General features: G+C 43.2%; 3 protein-coding genes across 3 annotated transcripts; 1 reads left to right on the plus strand and 2 right to left on the minus strand.

Annotated features, from left to right (window-relative positions):
• Positions 1–1,520: 1,520 nt before the first annotated feature.
• Positions 1,521–11,849, minus strand: LOC131694902 (ribonuclease P protein subunit p40-like). The gene is made up of 5 exons (XM_058983418.1): positions 11,760–11,849; positions 11,448–11,696; positions 10,631–10,772; positions 10,406–10,570; positions 1,521–2,218 (listed from the first exon to the last, which is right to left on the minus strand). The coding sequence occupies exons 2-5, from the start codon at positions 11,580–11,582 to the stop codon at positions 1,521–1,523; spliced, it is 1,140 nt and encodes a 379-aa protein (XP_058839401.1). The 5' UTR covers positions 11,583–11,696; positions 11,760–11,849.
• Positions 11,850–15,105: 3,256 nt separating this feature from the next.
• Positions 15,106–16,070, plus strand: LOC131694905 (tubulin-folding cofactor B). Its single transcript, XM_058983421.1, has 2 exons — positions 15,106–15,407; positions 15,463–16,070. The coding sequence occupies exons 1-2, from the start codon at positions 15,282–15,284 to the stop codon at positions 16,063–16,065; spliced, it is 729 nt and encodes a 242-aa protein (XP_058839404.1). The 5' UTR covers positions 15,106–15,281; the 3' UTR covers positions 16,066–16,070.
• A 308-nt stretch (positions 16,071–16,378) lies between these two features.
• On the minus strand, positions 16,379–17,425 carry LOC131694904 (NFU1 iron-sulfur cluster scaffold homolog, mitochondrial-like). The gene is made up of 2 exons (XM_058983420.1): positions 17,238–17,425; positions 16,379–17,160 (listed from the first exon to the last, which is right to left on the minus strand). The coding sequence occupies exons 1-2, from the start codon at positions 17,303–17,305 to the stop codon at positions 16,437–16,439; spliced, it is 792 nt and encodes a 263-aa protein (XP_058839403.1). The 5' UTR covers positions 17,306–17,425; the 3' UTR covers positions 16,379–16,436.
• Between the last annotated feature and the right edge of the window lie 246 nt (positions 17,426–17,671).

Below are 17,671 nucleotides of genomic sequence, written 5' to 3' on the forward strand. Positions count from 1 at the left end.
CACGGGATTTGCGTCGGGATTTGATCAGGAAAAATTTCCCGCCGAGATCTCTCCAAACTGTCAAACCAAAAACTCTGCTGCTTTTTAAAAATACAAACAGTATCAAACTTGCAGCAAAATGCAAACCTTATTAAAATACTATTTTCCCCGTCGGAAACAATTTGTGTTGAATTGTTCCCGGCCGGATTTCTGTGTGGAGAGTTTTAAAATCCCGTGATGTTTCCCGCGGTTGGGTTTACACTTCAGGAAAACTGTCATTTTTGTGTAGACTCATTCCCCGTCGCGGGATTTGAAATCCCGAGCTCCATTTAAAATACACAGGGACCAAAATCCCGTGACACGTTTTCCGAACTGTAAACTAGCCTTTAGTTGAACAAGGGCGAACTCGGCTTCGTTCGCGTTTTCTGGCAAATTTTGACAGGAACCGAGCTAAACCCTGGGATAACTCGGACATAAACTGTGCAAAGATCCTGGCAATTCCTACCTGGTAGAATTTAGCACGAATCGAGCAAAAGATCTGACAAAGATGTGGAAGGAAGCGTGCAGAGATCTTGGCAGTACAATTCTGTCTCGATTCTGAATAAAAGTGAGCAGCATCGGTTGGTTTAACCGCTTCTGTCAGAAACGGTTGTTGCATTTGAGCGAATTCGTTGCCAGAATTCTCGCACAAATCGTGCAAAATGCTCGCAGAAACTCTGCCAGCATCAATTTCGCTTTGCTCAACTTTTGCTAACTTTCTGCTTGCCACGCTGACCGGGAAGATTCTAGTTGGAATCGGTTGTCAATGGAGTCGGAATATTAACTAGAACCAGTCAGCATTCCGGTTCATTTTCCGGCTGAACTTTACTGCGGACAAACTTCATATGTTTACATAGGGTTGCCAGAGGGCTATCTCATATGAAACACAAAAAGAAAAAAATGACAATCTTCTCTTCAGCAACACCGTCCCGGTCAGCGTGGTAAGCAGAAAGTTAGCAAAAGTTGAGCAAAGCGAAATTGCTGCTGGCAGAGTTTCTGCGAGCGCTTTGCGCGATTTGTGCGAGAATTCTGGCAACGAATTCGCTCAAATGCAACAACCGTTTCTGACAGAAGCGGTTAAACCAACCGATGCTGCTCACTTCTATCCAGAATCCAGTCAGAAATGTACGGCCAAGATCTCTGCACGCTTCCTGCCACACCTTTGTCAGATGTTTTGCTCGATTCGTGCTAAATTCTAACAGGTAGGAATTGCCAGGATCTTTGCACAGTTTATGTCCGAGTTATACCAGGGTTTTGCTCGGTTCCTGACAAAATTTGCCAGAAAACGCGAGCGAAACCGAGTTCGCCCTAGCTCAACTAACCCGACAGGATACGCGCAGAAATCTGACAGGGCTGCCAAACCAAGACTTACAGAAATCTAGCAGAGCGGTCTCTGCCAGAAAATTTGCTCACTGGGGTACCGTACAGGATTGCGGTACCACAAAAATTATCATAATGGTTCTGGTCATCGCTAAAAAGAAAACGGCGGTAATTTATATACTTTATTTGGGAAGTTTATTATTCCCCACTAACTGATACCACAAATATTCTTCTTTCGGGTTAACAACCACAGCAAAAGAGTTATCTCCGTCAGTGTGGAAATAGTTCTCTCTCATTCCGAAACTAATGGGACTGTCGGAAAACCCGTGAACGTACATTCCCAGCCATGGCACATGACTTTCCCTTTCCAATGCTCCCAAAAGCGCCCGATAAACCGATTCCACGTGAGCAGTTGTAAAGAATCCTTTCCAGTGCATCACTTTGGCATTTCCTATCTCCACTCGATCCCCAGAGAAATCGTACGAATTGAGATACTCCTCCTCCTCGGTGTCACACGAAAGTGCCAACATTCCCATATACTCTATCAACTCACCCGCGCTGCAGTACTCCTTCCCCGGTTGCTCGATCAGACTGAACTCGGGAACTTTCAAGCCATACTCCTGGTGGACCTTCACCACCGTTGGCATCAGTTCCACCTTAACAGCAGTCGGCTCCAACTCTCCAGCAAGAGCTTCCGCGAAGTAGCTCGCCACGGAAGATGGACAAATGGTGGCGCTGGAATCGGTCGAATTGCATGCTTCCGGGGGAGTCCAAGTGATTTGTAGATCGAAGCGACCGAGCGTTTCACGGCTCAAACACTTCCGAATGCGTTCGTAGTGTTTAGTTTCCGGTTGGAGCGTTTTCAGGTCGATTTGAACCACTGGCGAAATAGTAACGAGAAATAAAAGCAGGGAATTAAGCATTGGATATGTCGATCCGCAGGGGGCTTTCTCATATCTCCAATTTTGTAATTCTATGTTTTGTTTAAAGCTTTAAATTTATTTAAAAAATCATTTGAAAACACAATATCATATATGTTCATCCAAGTTCCACGTTGAAAATCCAATAAGCAGGTTTTTACAAACTTTTGCAAGGATGTTCCGTGACATTTTTGCGCTGCGACTTATAAACATACCTGATCGCACTCTCGTGTCACCAACAAACTCCAATAATTGTTGTTCTCGCTATACCGTGAAATCGATACAGAAGAAAGAGAATAACGCTAATTGTCCGTTGCATAAACCCGTAGCGAACAACCGCTAGACAGTTCCACCATGGAACGCAAATGCTCCTTACGTATGGCAAGAGTCTGAATTACTGAGCGTACTTTCTCAGTGGTGCCGTGTGCACCGCAAAGTTTTTCTCCCGGATCATCTGGCGCAGTTGTACGATTTCAAAATCTTTCACTTTCTTCCAGCATTCGAGCTCCGTCAGCGATGTCAGATTGATGCAACTTTCCAACAAACGATACGCCGTTTGGATAGTTAGTTCCTCCGAATTGATGATACGGATGTCTTCCAAATATTGCATCGGATTTCTGAGAAGAATTCTTTCGAACATTTCATCACTGGTGTATACTTGTGTTCCCAGCTGGATGTATCTGATCTTTAACGCCGTTGAGAGGATGAATTCCAAATGTTGAGGAAGGCACTGGCTTACATAGGACAAACGTTCCAAGTTCATGAACGGAGGAATGGCGTATCGCCTGATGTGCAGAGAAGTCGATGGAATTAGCACACAGTTATACAGGGATAAAGTCTTCAAATCTTGACAGAATTGACTAATGTAGATAAGAGCATTCATGTCGATCTGTTCCACATGTTCCAGATGAAGATGGGTTAGGTTGCATCCCTTAACCTCAAGAATATCACGAAGACGATCAGCAAAAAAATCACACGATAGAAGGCATAATTCCGTTAGACTGTTTACAGCAATTAGAGCCATCAGGTCCATCAGCATCGCGTTGTGAAAGAGTGAGACATGCTGCATATCGGGACAAAGCTCTGCTAGTAACTGGAGGTGACGTGTTGTAGCGAAGCGGGTCTCAAATTTACGGAGCTTTAAACTGCTGATCTGCGGATAATTCTGATCAAGAAACTCAAAACACCTTCCAAGGTCGTCGTAGCGGCCAATGTCAGTAAGATTTTTGGCCTTCACCAAGAGTTCGATAATTCCAGCGATTGTTACTTGCGTTCGAGTTAGCAAAACTACTTTAAGCTTTTTCAATTTGGTTAGAATTTCGATACTATCATTCGTCAACTTGGAGTTCGAAAAGTCCACATACTCCAAGTTCGGACAGGTCCTCGACAACGCTCGAAGAATCGTATCCGTACAATCATAGTTCAACGTTAATGCGGTGAGATTTCTCATTGGTTCCGTGCCACACAAAATTGTCTTCTCCATATCACCAGTTTTCCAACCTCCACTCATCGATCCCAAACTCAAGTACCTCAAACCCTTCAGATGACCCATCTTCGCGTAAAACACATGTCGCATCATTTTCGGTATTTTCTCAATCTGCAATACCTTCAACTTTCGGGACAACAACACTTCGGACATTGCGATGGCAACGTTTACCTGGCACAGAAACTTCGCCATCGACGCCCGAATCTCCATTCCCTGTTTGACGCGTTCGATCAGTTGCATTAGCTGACTTATAAGTTCCTGGGCCATCTCGTCATACAGATAACCGGGCACGCAATGATCGAACTCATCCCACAACTCCAGCACCACCGATCGAAGACACTTCTGTCCCTCGGTACCGTCCTGTTTACAGGAGAGCATTCGTGGTATCAGCAATTCGGTGATTTGGCACAGCCGGCCTGCCGCTTGCTTCATGGCGAGATGTTCAAGCCGATCCGGTTGACCTAGCTTCGGCATCACCGTAACGCAGGTTTAGCTAGGGGATAGCATGAAACGGTCAGATATGTTTGGTATCGGGACAGAAATTGTGCTTTTTTGCGCAGAAAAACTCGGAGCAAGAGAACAGCGAAAAGAAAAATATTTTTTTAGGCAACGTTCAGGCTCGTAATCCAAATGTACGTGTAAACAGCTACAGGTTAGTAGGTGGCACAGTGGTCGATGCAATGCAATCGAGTTTTTTGATGTCTAGGACACTAACACAGTTGCAAAGTGGATGCGCAAACATGTATACGAAATGATTGTGTGTGCGTGAGATTTTCCACCGAACTTAACCTCAGTTTGCAAACATTCCAGCCGATTTAACCTCAATTTCGCACTAACACAACCACACGTGGATAAGTCAATTGAACTGTCAAACTACTTGTAGCAAGTTGAGAAGATGGCAGTAGTTAACAACTGATTTCCTACATATATCGATTTGAAAGTTTGTTTGTAACCCGCCAGGGTAACAATTTAGCACTGGGTGGAAATATACCCTTTTTTGCGTATACACTCCGTAGAGTGTATTGTTTACGTAAAATTATGCTCACCGCTGTTCGGTACCGTTCACATTTAGTTGTAAATTTTTGTTCATTTTCGCGTTTGTGAACGGTTTTATTCGTACAGATAGGTTAGATAATTTTTGTTTCATGTTTGTGAATTAGTAACATAGGGCTTGGGTAGGCTACCGCTCTCCCCTTGCGAAAATTCGTGTGCACTGGTTACGCTGCTCATCGTTGACAGCTGTGCGACAAGGCGGTTGGCAGTTTGTTTTGGTGGAGTGGAAGAGGCGGCCATCGAGTTTTTAGTTTGTGACGAACCATGGTAATAGTTTTCCGCCACTATTGCAGTGAAGTAAAGTGCGCGCGTGTGACGGTCAGTTAAATCCGTCGAAGAGTGCCGGCCCGTGGTTTGGGCACACGTAAAAACGGTGTCGATTCGCCATTAAGGGGTAAGCTAAACGTCAAGGAGTGTTTTCGCGACCCCGGCTAAACATTAAGGAATCGTATCACCGACCGTTCTCACTGTGGAGTATAAGTCGAACGAGCCTAGCTCTCCTCCACAGTTAATCGCCAATGAGAACGAAGCAGGGCGGACAAAGGTTCCCCCTGGGAAGTGCACTGCGGTGACTTCCGGGATCGCTTGCGGCGAGCAAGTCGATCCGGCGATAATTCGCCAACGTCGCTAGGGAAGTTCCAACAAAGGAGCCAAGCTCACCTCCCTAGCTAATTGTCAAGAACCGCTGCCGGAGCAGCCAACGACCCAAGGAGAACGCGGCCGTTGTTGTCCCGGCCGGTCGGAAGAAACCGCCCGCCTTTCCGCTCGCAAAAGTGAAACAGCAGCAGTAGCAGTTACGTGGAGATTTGGAGGACAATAAAAGTCGGTAAATTTAGTAAATTACTTGTTTGTTTACTTTTGTTATTTGTTGTTACGAAAATCCGAAATTCCAGTAAAGTGACCTAGGCCGCCCTGAAAAGAAGGGTCCGCCGGGCAAACAAGAACCCGAGTAGTGGGCAAACTCCTACTTACATGTTCTAACCTGAACATCCGTTATCTGTGGCCAGGAATTGTACAAAGTACATACAGTTTGATCATGGTGAGCTGCTGTCCGATTGTTTCCGGTGTTGCTAGATCCAAAATAGAGTTTTCACTGTTCTCTTTCAGTGAGTTTTTCTAGCTTCGAGGAGTTTTACTTGTTCGATGTAGGAGATTTAAGCAAAAGTTTATAAAATAAATCAATAGTAATTCTTCAAAAGGGCTAAAAGAAATTGTTTCGCTCATTATTCCGCTGCTGGGTTGAATTTCTTGAAAAATACGCGTGAATCAACATCTTTACCTATATCTTTCTGGGTTGAAATTATAACAAATTAAGAGAAATCAGCAGAACAAAAGTCAAAATCGTCAAAATGTAACGAGTTTATAGTTCACAAAATCGCCACTAGAGGTCGACAATAACATCAGACCATGTTGCTAGGAACTATAGTTAGGTTTTTAAAGATATACCGCATGTCGAAGACTGCAAGCAAACAGATCAACCATTCAACGGTTATTAACGTTTGCACTCCTGTTTAAAAGTATCCCGCTGATTTCATTTATTTAACCGGTCTCAATGGGTAAGCATAACAGAGTCGAGGATCTTTTATGTTTTTCCAATACAGTCGTGATTCGCTGGTTGGACACTTTTTAGCTGAACCGCTTGTCTATTCGGTTGAACAGGGTCGCTGGAGACCTCTCCAGCACTCGGCCGGGTGTGACCGAAGACCCACAGTTGGTTGGTTTTCACTTCGGTGGTGACTGGTGGTTGTTCCAGGTTGGTTCGTCGCTCCAAGGTCCAAGGAGCCATGGGCGACCTTTCCAGCACCGCAAGGGTGTGGCAGAGAGTCTATTGACAATGTGGCTGTGGTGTGCCTCTATTGAGATGCGTTCGAGGGTTTGGTCTAGACTGATATGGGCTGTGTTGGTGGTTGGTGAAGATTTGCTGGAAGAGAATTCCGGTTTATGATGGTCTTTCTGGGCCATGGGAGCCCCCTCCATTGCCAGTGCATGACGTGGCAGAGGGACCCATTGTTGGCGTGACTCTGGTTTTTCCAGCTTGTCTTCGAGGGTTCGGTGTTGGCTGGCCTGGGCTGTGGGAAACATTTCCCGCACTCGTTAGGGGGTGTGACAAAGGGCCCGCAGCCGGTTGCGTTCCGGTAGTGGTGGGATTCATTGTAGTTGACTGGCGAGGGCCGCGGAAAACCTCTCCATTAGCCGACGAAGGTGTGGCACAGGGCACGTGTTTGGTCTGGTCTTTAGACAGTCATGTTGAATTCTCTGTATATATCGATTAATAATATTTCAGCTGGTAGTCGGGCTTGGGCACGTCTTCCGTGTAGGGTTAGCCGGTCGGTATCTATATTCCCTCTGATACCGCTGTGGCCAGTGCGAATCGTGGGTCTCGGTGGGACTCGATGGCCTGCAGGAATGGGTGGGTTGAAGTTCCTGATGCAATGTCCCGTAGGACTGACAAGGAGTCCGGTGAAATTACGGTTGGTTCATCTACGTCTCTTTTTGTCATTTCCTCTGCGATGGCTTCAGCTGTCGCTGTGAAGATTGAGCAAGAGGATGGGATGCGGAAGGAGAGCCCGTCCTCTAGTCCGCCGATACCCGCTCCGACGTATTTCCAATTGTCTTTCGTATTGGCCTTTATTGTACGGGTGAGGCTGTCGTCAATGTTAGATCCAGGGTCGTGCCAGGCTCGTGGTCTGGGGTTTGTTGATGAATTCCAGGTGGATGTTGGCTGCGGCGATGAGGAGGTGGCATTCGTCGCCCGCTGTTCTCCCGAGGAAATTTAGTGCCCATTTGAGGGCTGCCCTGGCTGCTTCCCATGGCAAGAGAGTACTCCACCCTCGACACAGGTTGCTTTGGAAGGGGTGCTTGGTAGTAGTCTGGAGGCAAATTGCCCCGCTCCGAGGTATAGTGGCCCGTGGTTGAGAGCCCGTCTAAGTTTCGGTATGTGAATTCGATCCCGCAGAAAATTTTGCCGTCTTCGTCCTATGTTGAGTACTGTTCTACGGTTGTTTTCGAGGTGAGGGAAGCAGATAGTGCGGACCAGCCGTTTTCTGCTCTCGCAGTTTTTTTTTGATTCGTCGGAAGTAGGGCATCAGCGTGAGGTTCCTGTTGATTATGACTCCGAGAATGACTGGTTCCTTCCGAAAGGGTACTATGGTGTCGTTGATGTGGATTGGCACCAGTTGGCGTGCGCCGCAGCATTGGGTGATAGCGCATTTTTCGGCGGATATGGTGAATCCTGTTGCGAGTGCCGACGGCGTTGCAAGCCGCCTGTAATGATATCCGGGTACACATGGTTTTCTCCAGGATGATATCTTCGGCGTAAACGAAGACGTAGATACCTTCGGGTAGCGCTGCGAAGAGCCTCTTCACGAGAAATGTCACGGCAAGCACTGAGCCTTGCGGCACTCCGTTGGTCTCACAGCACTCCTGGGATAGAGTTCCGCTTATACCGAAAGCGTCGGTTGGTGAGCTAGTTCTGGATGAATGTGCCGAGGTTTTCCTGCAGACCCCATGTGCCGAGGTTTCCCTGCAGAAGTCTTGGAGTCTTCTAATATGGCCTTGTCGAGTATTTCCCCGAGGGATCATAGTGGTGCAGGACAGGACAGATTGGCCGAAAATCGTTAGTAGTACGGGTGCCTTGGCTTTTTTTGGGAATGACTTCTGGGAAGGTCCCATCTTCCCAGATTGCATTGAAAGAGTCCAGGAGAGCTCTTTTGCCTCCGGGAGGGAGGGGTAGGAGCATCGGGTATTCATGGGCATTTACTTTATTATTGATGGTGTTGGTTGTTGGTTTGGAGATACTTGCTGCAATCGTTATAACTATTATCAACAGTGGGTAATAGCAGTGGGTTTCGTGGTAAAGGGTCTGATAGTTGTTGAGTTAGTACTTGTTAGAGTCCATTCTGGAGTCATTGGTTTAGCAACCGTTTGTGGTTTATAGCAAGATTACGGTATTGGATTTTTTAACAGCATCTGCTCAATGTTTTCCGAAGGGCAACAGTTGATCACAGAATTGGCACACTGAGAATCTGTCCTGGATGAGTAGCCAATAGATTAATTACATTGGATGGTCAGGTAGGAGAGAATAGGTTTTGTCGGGTGCTTGCTCACTACACGTACCATTACGAAAACTTGGAAATAAGTTTTCCCGAGTATCATCCCTAACGGTAACCTCATCACCGTATTTTGACATGTGTAATTGGAATAATACGACTCTTAATACGCGGTGCCAGGTCAATTTGTCACCCAGCATAACAATATCATCAGTCGGGCGCTGGTGATGAATTTTAATCAGGTGGAAAATACACGACACATCAGGAACAGGTTGCGTTCGGCATGTTTCACTGACTCGGAACTCGCTCACCGGTCTTCGTTGATCACTCGGGTTTTTATACCGTGGCGAACGGCGATAAGCACACCACCACCCGTTATGTTATCATTGTTGAGTGCGTTTCGTTCACACCGGTAGATATCGAATGTTGAACCAAACATCTGGTGAGACTTGACCTTGCGAGCGTGTATTTGGTACGGAACTACACCACATAAATGAAACACCAGGACGGTTCAAGAGCTACGGTACGCATGATTACTACTGCATATTGAATGGATTACTTCAAACTTGGACGTGACTCCTAGGCGTGCGCGCCACCGCGCCACGCCGCCGATTTCAGGGGAAAATTGTCGGCGCACTGACCGTTTTTACCTGAAATCGGTTGCGCGGCTGGGCACATCTCTAGTGACTCCAAGGTCATCCTTTAAGATATTGAGAGCACCTATGAATACAGGAATCAGTCAATAACTTCCAACGGTAAAGAAGATAGTTTATTTCGACTGTCACGAATTGGGACACAGACCCATCAAGGGTTCAAATCCATAACAATGTTCCCAACTGTGTGAAAACCGGGCATGTTGCTTCAAATTAAGTCGAACAGCATCGTGGTTTCAAAAATGTAGTGCTTGTGCATAACGGAAACTGGTTGCCATTCTGGTTATAACCTGTTAGCCCAGGCGGTAATACCTCTCTGATTCTAACACCATGCTACCGTGAGATGGATCGTCCACTGGTTCCAGGTTCTGACTGTCGGCTTCCAGGCCTGGAGGTTCTCTCGGGAAAATTCACTACAATCGCATCCAATCATCACCTTGACGCTGCAAGAAGATACCTCCGATCCCTGCAGATGATGCATCGATGTGCAACTCCGTCTACGCCTTTTGGATAGACATTTGGAATTCCTCAGACAATACCACATGATAGACTCGGTTTTACAGCGGTGCACACTGTATTTTGTTTTAAACGTATATCTGATTTGAGATAGTTTAAAAAATATTCGTTATAGTCAACCCCACTGTTGCAATCAGGTGCCGCATTTGCGAAGAGCATATTCGGTCAGATAGAAACTGTTTTATCGAGTCTGGTTTACCAAAAGCAGTCATTTGGCATACTTTTAAGACATACTTATACTGAAACTTAATTGGCATGAAGGACCACTGGAGAAACCACGTACAAAACATTATGTATCAAAAAGCAACGCAAAATAACTCCCAACCATTTCATCCAAAAACTCCTTCGAACATGTTCTCGCTGACGACATAGCCTTTGATCTCAACTCACCGTATTTGCTGTTCCTTTTGCGTGCAAACTGCGATACCCGCCCCTCTAGTCCGAGCGTCTGGTAGGTTTCCTTGTTCAAATGTAGCACGAGCGTACCGCCGGGAGTAACAACCACACAGTCTTCGGTGTCCAGTCGAGTGCGGAAAGATACTGCGTAGAATTTTCCTGAAACCAACACGGTAATTAGAGATTGATACTCACAGCCAATATTCTATGCACTCTCACCTCTTTTGATGAAGCCTTCGATGAACGGTCGTGCCACTAGGGACTGAAGGGAAATGTTCCGTACCAAGTAGTGATCGCTATCTGCTAGGATTGTTTCCAGGGTGGGCGGAATGCTGGTCACGTCCGGTAAAATTATCGTAATCTGTTGAAGAAAAAATTCGACAATGACACTTGTCCGTGTCCGAGTCGAACAGCGCACGGGCGTGAGATGATGCAAAATTTAAGCTTCTGTAATGGTGTTGAATTGACATATGTATTGCGCAATACGCTATTCACGTTCTGCTGAGAAACGGAGAGGAGTATTTTCATACGAAAAACAAAATCGGCTAAAAAGCTTGTCTCGACAGTTACCTACTTTTAGAACAGTTCACCAGTGTGATAAGTGATGCTGGCGCTTGCGCCTAGAATAGCTTTGGGGTTATACCTATACATTACCTAAAGTCTTTGATCATTTATTACGGGTGAAATAAACATATGGGATTGATCTCTCGTAACATGGTTTTGCATTTTTTCAACATGTATCTTCCTACACCTAAATCCAACTTGTGTAATACGTTTATTACAATACAAATTTCACTTTCCTTCCTAAATGAGAAATGTTGCTCAAGCGATCTAATTGATTCCGTGTCTCAGATCAGTACTGAACCCATTGTATCCAAAATCTTAGCTTCCACTGCTGACTTATTAATTTTTTTTTTAAAGCGCGAAACGATGTGAGTTTTCTCCGCAATAACATGCTATTTGAATCTTGATTAATGGTAGAGCCAACAGGTTACCGTGCGATTAGTAAATTACAATTTAACGAGTCACTACTTACCATCTGATTGAAGTGATGCGATCGAATCCCATTTACTATGACATTTTTCTTAGGCTTCTTGCGATCGATGGTTCCGATCTTCTCGAGTATTTCATGGACCGGCGCTTGAAAACGCCACACTTCAGGACACAACATTTTTTTCGAAAATCAAGCAGCGAATTATGCCTCGGGCAATCGAAGAACGTGTAGCGCTCAATCACAACAAAAACAATGTTAACACGTTTTCCAATTAACGTTAATGATAGAAATCTGAAAATAAACAGGAATCAATAATCCTGATGTGTAGGTTGGCTGAACACCTATCATACGCACTAATAAATTTATTTAATGGATAGTTCGTATAATATTTCGAAACTTTTATAATGTGCAGAAGCCGGTTTTCAAATTACTATTGAAAGCTATTGAAAAGGGTGGAAAAATGAATGAAAACAATCCATGAAACGAGGGATAGCACACAGGGACAGTGGTGCCAACCATCCTGATTTATTAGTTTTTTTAACGTTAAATATTTCTTGAGCGTTTTTTTCATAAAGACATATCTGCAATGAGGGACTCTCTTTGTTTACTTTCTCTTTCGATTTGTACGGCGTCACTATAGCATTTTTCACTTATTTTGTAGTACAGATCGAAAGACGGTGGCTTTGACTAGCATCAAATACAAATTTGTATTTGCTACACTGCAAATAATCCGCACTTTGGAGTCAAGTGTTCTACACTTAATTTTGCCGCAACTGTCTTCACACTTAGATTTCATGTGCTAGACACTTCTTAACACACTTCTTCAAAACATGTTGCTTCCAAAAGATATCACACTTAAGATTCATATGCCTGGCGCATTCAAGTAAATTGTCTGACAATTGGTTATTGAACGTTATTCATATAGAATTCAAGTTGGAATCAACTTGAATATTACATTATTTCTTATGAAAGCCATGTGAAAAAATGTTAACTTTCAGCTGGAGAGAGCATTTTATTTATATGACTGATAGATTTAGGATTTTTCTGTTTAATTCATTGTTTTATTTGAATATGAAATATACACTTATATGTAAAAAAAATTTGAATATAACATAAACCTCTTCATCACTTCGTCCGTTTGGGAATCAAGAAGTTGAACGTCCTAGTGGAAGTTTCTGTAGCATAGTTTCTATAAAAGAAATATATTATAATGAACAAAAGTATTATACAGATGCAATGAATTTACTTACAATTTAAAACTTCCAAAATGTGCCGTGAAAATCCGGAATGAATTAGTTCTGCATGTTTTGTGCAGCCATGTTGCCTGAAAGTGATGTTGGGAAAACTGAACTTTTTAAGTGTTTTCACACTTAATGTTGCCGCAATTGTCAAAACCATGAATCTCATGGGAAAAACATTTGTGATTTAATATGCTGACACTTAACATTTAAATGTGATGATGTCATAATGCGGCACACTTAATTTTCAAGTGTAATTTTATTAAAGGAGAAGTGGAAAATTCTTAAGGTTTCAGTGTCATCTGAAACTTAAATTTTATGTGTCGAATCTCATCGAAAAAACGTGTACATTATTTACAGTGTAGCATATTATGCAAAGAGTTGAGGGATAAATCGATCGTGAACCGACAAATGGGCCTATATAACAAATGTACACAAACGGAGATTTGAGTAATATCTTAAAGAGGAGTAAAAATACTTCATAATAAATATAAAAACTCATTTATAAATGTTTCACACTTCATGAAAATCAATAAAAAACAAAACGGCGGATCTGACTTTTAACTGTAAACAAGCCGTCAGGCGGATTACGCCTCTGCATTTCTAAGGTTGTGTGTACGGGCGAAATTGACAGCATCATTACTTACAAAGCCCGTAAACAGAGTCGCCCTAAACAAAAACCAACTGCTTGATACGCCCGGGGGGAACAACAAATTTTCCCCTCCGGCGAGCACGGCGAAACCCACATTTGGTTTTTGTTTTCTGGCGACACTGCAGGGCGAAATTGTGAGTGGTCAAAATAAGAGGGCGACTCAAAAATGGCCTAATCTACATATCATAACAACACTCGGCGAAATATATTTTTTTCAATTTTATCAACGAAAACGTTATTATATAAAATATTTTAGTAATGCTTCCGAAAACTAGTATTGTTTTGAAGCGTTTCAATACATTTGAAAGCGCAGTATGCAAACACTGTTAACATACGATTAAATTTTCTGAAGCGAATTTTCAAAGCTATTTTTCTCGATTCGATATCATTGCGTCTTCGGCCCTTTGGTCGGTTCATGATCGAAATGTTAAAGCGACCGAATTATTAACAGAAGAGAAAGAGAACAAAGAGAGTCACTCATTGTAGATATGACGTTTTGAATAAAAGGTCTAGATTTATTGTTTCATTTTTGTTACCTTTCTGTATAGTATACAAATTAAGTGATACAGTTTCAATAACTTTTCATCTTTGGTTACTTTCTTGTTTTTCTCTGTTCAGTGGTATTTTATTCTTGTTTTCGTGTTCAACTATTTTTTAGTTTGGAATGTACTCTGATTTATTAGATTTTTTCCCAGATTTTTATAGCAGCCGCATCCTCGGGAATTTGATCGCGATTTTTCCGCTGTTACATCTCCGAGCTGTCAAAATAGAATTTCTGATGATTCCAAACAACAATGTTCCCGCCGGAATCAATGCATGTTTAATTTTTTTCCGCCGGACTTTTAACGCGAAGATTTTTTAAATCCGTGATGTTTTCCGCCGTTCATTTCACACTTCAGGAATCTTGATTTTTATGTAGACTTTTCTGTCATAGAAAATCATATCCCATTTAAAATACACGACAATCAAAATCCCACGATTAAATTCCCGAGTTGTGCAATTGACTTATTTGACGTCTAGGACACCAACGCAGTTGCAGTTGTACCCCACCTCCAAAAGCGTTACATCATTTATGAATGGCCCCCATAAATTTCAAATAAGAGATGGATTTTCGTTTTCCGTGAAGGAAAAAAGTCTACATGGAAGAATCAAGATTCCCGATGTGTAAACCCAATCGCGAAAAATGTCACGGATTTTAAAAATTATCCACACCAAAAATCCGACCGGAAACAATTCATCAAGAATTGTTTCCGAGGCGAAAAATTTGTTTTCATTAGATTCAATATTCTGTATCATTTTGAAAAAGTTTGTACTTTTTAGAAGCAGCATTTTGATTTGACAGTTTGAAGAGATTTCCGCGGAAAATCTTCCGTGATAAAAATCCGGCACAAATCCCGGCCCAAAATCCGCGCTCAAACTTACGAGGTGTATAGTAGTCTTAAAATATAATTTAATTTTCTGTAACATATTTTCAAAGCTCTCGACAAACATATGATTACGGCCTAAAAGCCAACTGTCAAAATCCACTTTGAATGGAAATTCCGGACAAACCGTTACTAGCCGAACACAGTTCACAACAGTTTATGAAAGAGAAAACTGTTCTCTTTCGGTTACTATAAACATCTGTGATTGGTGCGTAACGGTTTGTCCGGAATTTCCATTCAAAGTGGATTTTGACAGTTGGCTTTTAGGCCGTAATCATATGTTTGTCGAGAGCTGGTTTTTCACGATTCGATGTCAGTGCAGCTTCGGCCCTTTGGTTGGCTTACATCGAGTTTCCCGAGGTGTAGGAAATAACTCAAAAGTGAGTTACACCAAATGAGTGTACAGACGATGTGGGTGTTGTCAAATACTCCAAATAGAGCTCGAAACTGCATTATTTGCATTCAGTTTAGTCATTCCCGATTGAAAAGTGCAAAGCCAGCAGCTATATTTCAGAAACCGCCTGTTACCCTAATCGTGGCTACCGGCCCAAATTGAATCAAAATGAGTGCGGTCATTATCAACAGCGGATCGTCCGATATTGTAAAGATTAACATATCCAACTCGCAGAACGATGCCGTTTCGTTTGAACGGAAGTACAGCAAATCGCTCAAGATCTCCGATTTTAAGGTAGGTGCCTCTGATAAGGACTGTCACAATAGATTTATTGTTTGCTCTTATACAGGTTAAACTGGAACCCATTACGGGCGGTTCAGCAGCCACAATGAAGTTGGAGCTATACAGGGGTGATCGCTTGGTCAGCCGGATGGACGACGACAGTCAGATGCTGGGTTACTACTCGATCGAAGATGGTATGCGGGTGCATGTAATTGACAATTTTGCCTTTGTCCAGGAGAATGTTGCAAAGTTCGAATTAAGTCAGGAAGAGTACGATAAAAAGCAGGAAAGCTTGCGTAACTATCTTCGTCAGAACAAGTTAGGTAAATATAACGAAGAAGAAATGAGAAAACTGGAACTGGAACGCAAAAAGCAGGAAGAAGAGGATGCGAGAAAACTTGATCAGGCTACGATCGGTGCACGTTGTCGAGTTACTTCAAAAGGACAACCAACTCGATTAGGAACGGTGATGTACAAAGGAGAGCTGGAAGGCAAAGCGGGCATGTTTATCGGAGTCAAGTTCGATGAGCCGCTGGGGGCAAACGACGGTACTTGCAATGGAAAACGTTACTTTGAGTGTCCACCAAAGTATGGGAGCTTTGTTACAGCCAAGGCCGTCGAAATTGGCGACTTTCCCGTGGAAGATTTCGGCTTGGATGATGAACTGTAGTCGAAACCATAATTTAAGTCACCATTCCGCATTTTGATATCTCCTCGTTTGCATTTAGTACGTCTCAGATCTGCTTTTTGTGCTAACCCTGTATGTTGAGAAGTAACAGTAATGTCTAACGTTTCTTTTCACGATGAAAAATTGTGTATTACATGACAAATATATACTATTAACGATGCTTAAGGCCTTGCAAATTACTGAATAGTTGTAGCCACAAAATCCACAGCCACACCTTCGTCTAACTTCAGCAGCCTTCAGATGTTGCTTCAATAAAGTTGTCTATGTTTCTGAAAAACACGCTCACTAATCACAATTTTTGGTTAAGATATATTCAAATTATTTTAGTAATCAAAGGTCTACAATTAAATCAGTTATTTGTCCTCCTTCTGCTGTATTTTGGTCTCAAACTTTTCAAACTCTTTCTCGGTCACCTCATCCACCTGATCAGTCACCTGCTCCACAGAAACCACCTCCGGTATATAGAACTGCAGCATATTCTGCACCCCGTTCTTCAGCGTCACGATCGAGCTGGGACAGGATGAGCAGGAGCCTTGCATCTTCAGCTTCACAACCCCATCGTCGAAACCCATAAATATAATATCCCCTCCATCTTCCTGTACCGTCGGGCGAATCCTCGTATCCAACAGCTCCTTGATCATTTGCACCGTCTCGTCGTCATCCTCGTTGATCTGTGTGTCTCCGGTGGGCTTCGCATCAGTCACCACCGGTAACCCGGAAGCGAAAAAGTCCATCACGACGGCGAACACCTCTGGCTTTATCAAACGCCACTCGGCATCCTCGTGCTTGGAAATGGTAACAAAGTCAGGTCCGAAGAAAACCGACCGGACACCTTCGATTCGGAATAGTAATTTACCCAGGGGGCTACACATGGCAGCAGCAGGTGTTGGGAAATCCATTGTTTGGCCTTTCTCGAGTACCGGTACACCAGGGAGAAACTTGAGACTGTCTGGATTTGGGGTGTCCTGTGTCTGGATAAACATTGTTCGAATCGGGAGCCGGTTCATCGTGCTCAATGGGCACAACAGCGGCTCCGGTTTTCCGAGAGAAGCGAAGTGTTTTTGTGAAATTTTAGTCCTGTAACGAGACAGGCATATTGATTTGGTTTGTCACGTCAGTTGAATTTAGTATTTTTGATTTTTTCTATAGCTTACATAATTTGCGAGGTCCCGGTCACAATAGGTCGCAAATAGGACGTGCTTCGTATAGCTTTTCTGTACATATTTTCAGTATTGCGTTGTACCTTTAAACAGCACAATAGTAATCCTTAAAATAACACAAACTTTGAAAAAATCTTGCCAATTTCTAATAGCTCGACTGAATGTTTTTCACCTGGATCTGTTATGTATACAAAAGGCTTTTAACCCTTTAATTCACACGTAATCGGGAGAGCGGTCTTTTGAAAACAGCGATGCCAGATTTACAGAGATGTCTGTATTTTACAGACTTTTGCTGGTCTCTTACAGACGTAATCAGGAATCTACAAACTTTTAAAAGAGTAACAGTGTTTAACAAAATTGCACTAGAATAATTTGATCCGAATACGAGTGATTCCTTCAGAGTAGCTTACTAATTTCAAGCTACTTTT

The sequence above is a fragment of the Topomyia yanbarensis genome, unplaced genomic scaffold (genome assembly GCF_030247195.1).
Source record: "Topomyia yanbarensis strain Yona2022 unplaced genomic scaffold, ASM3024719v1 HiC_scaffold_193, whole genome shotgun sequence".
NCBI lineage: Eukaryota > Metazoa > Arthropoda > Insecta > Diptera > Culicidae > Topomyia > Topomyia yanbarensis.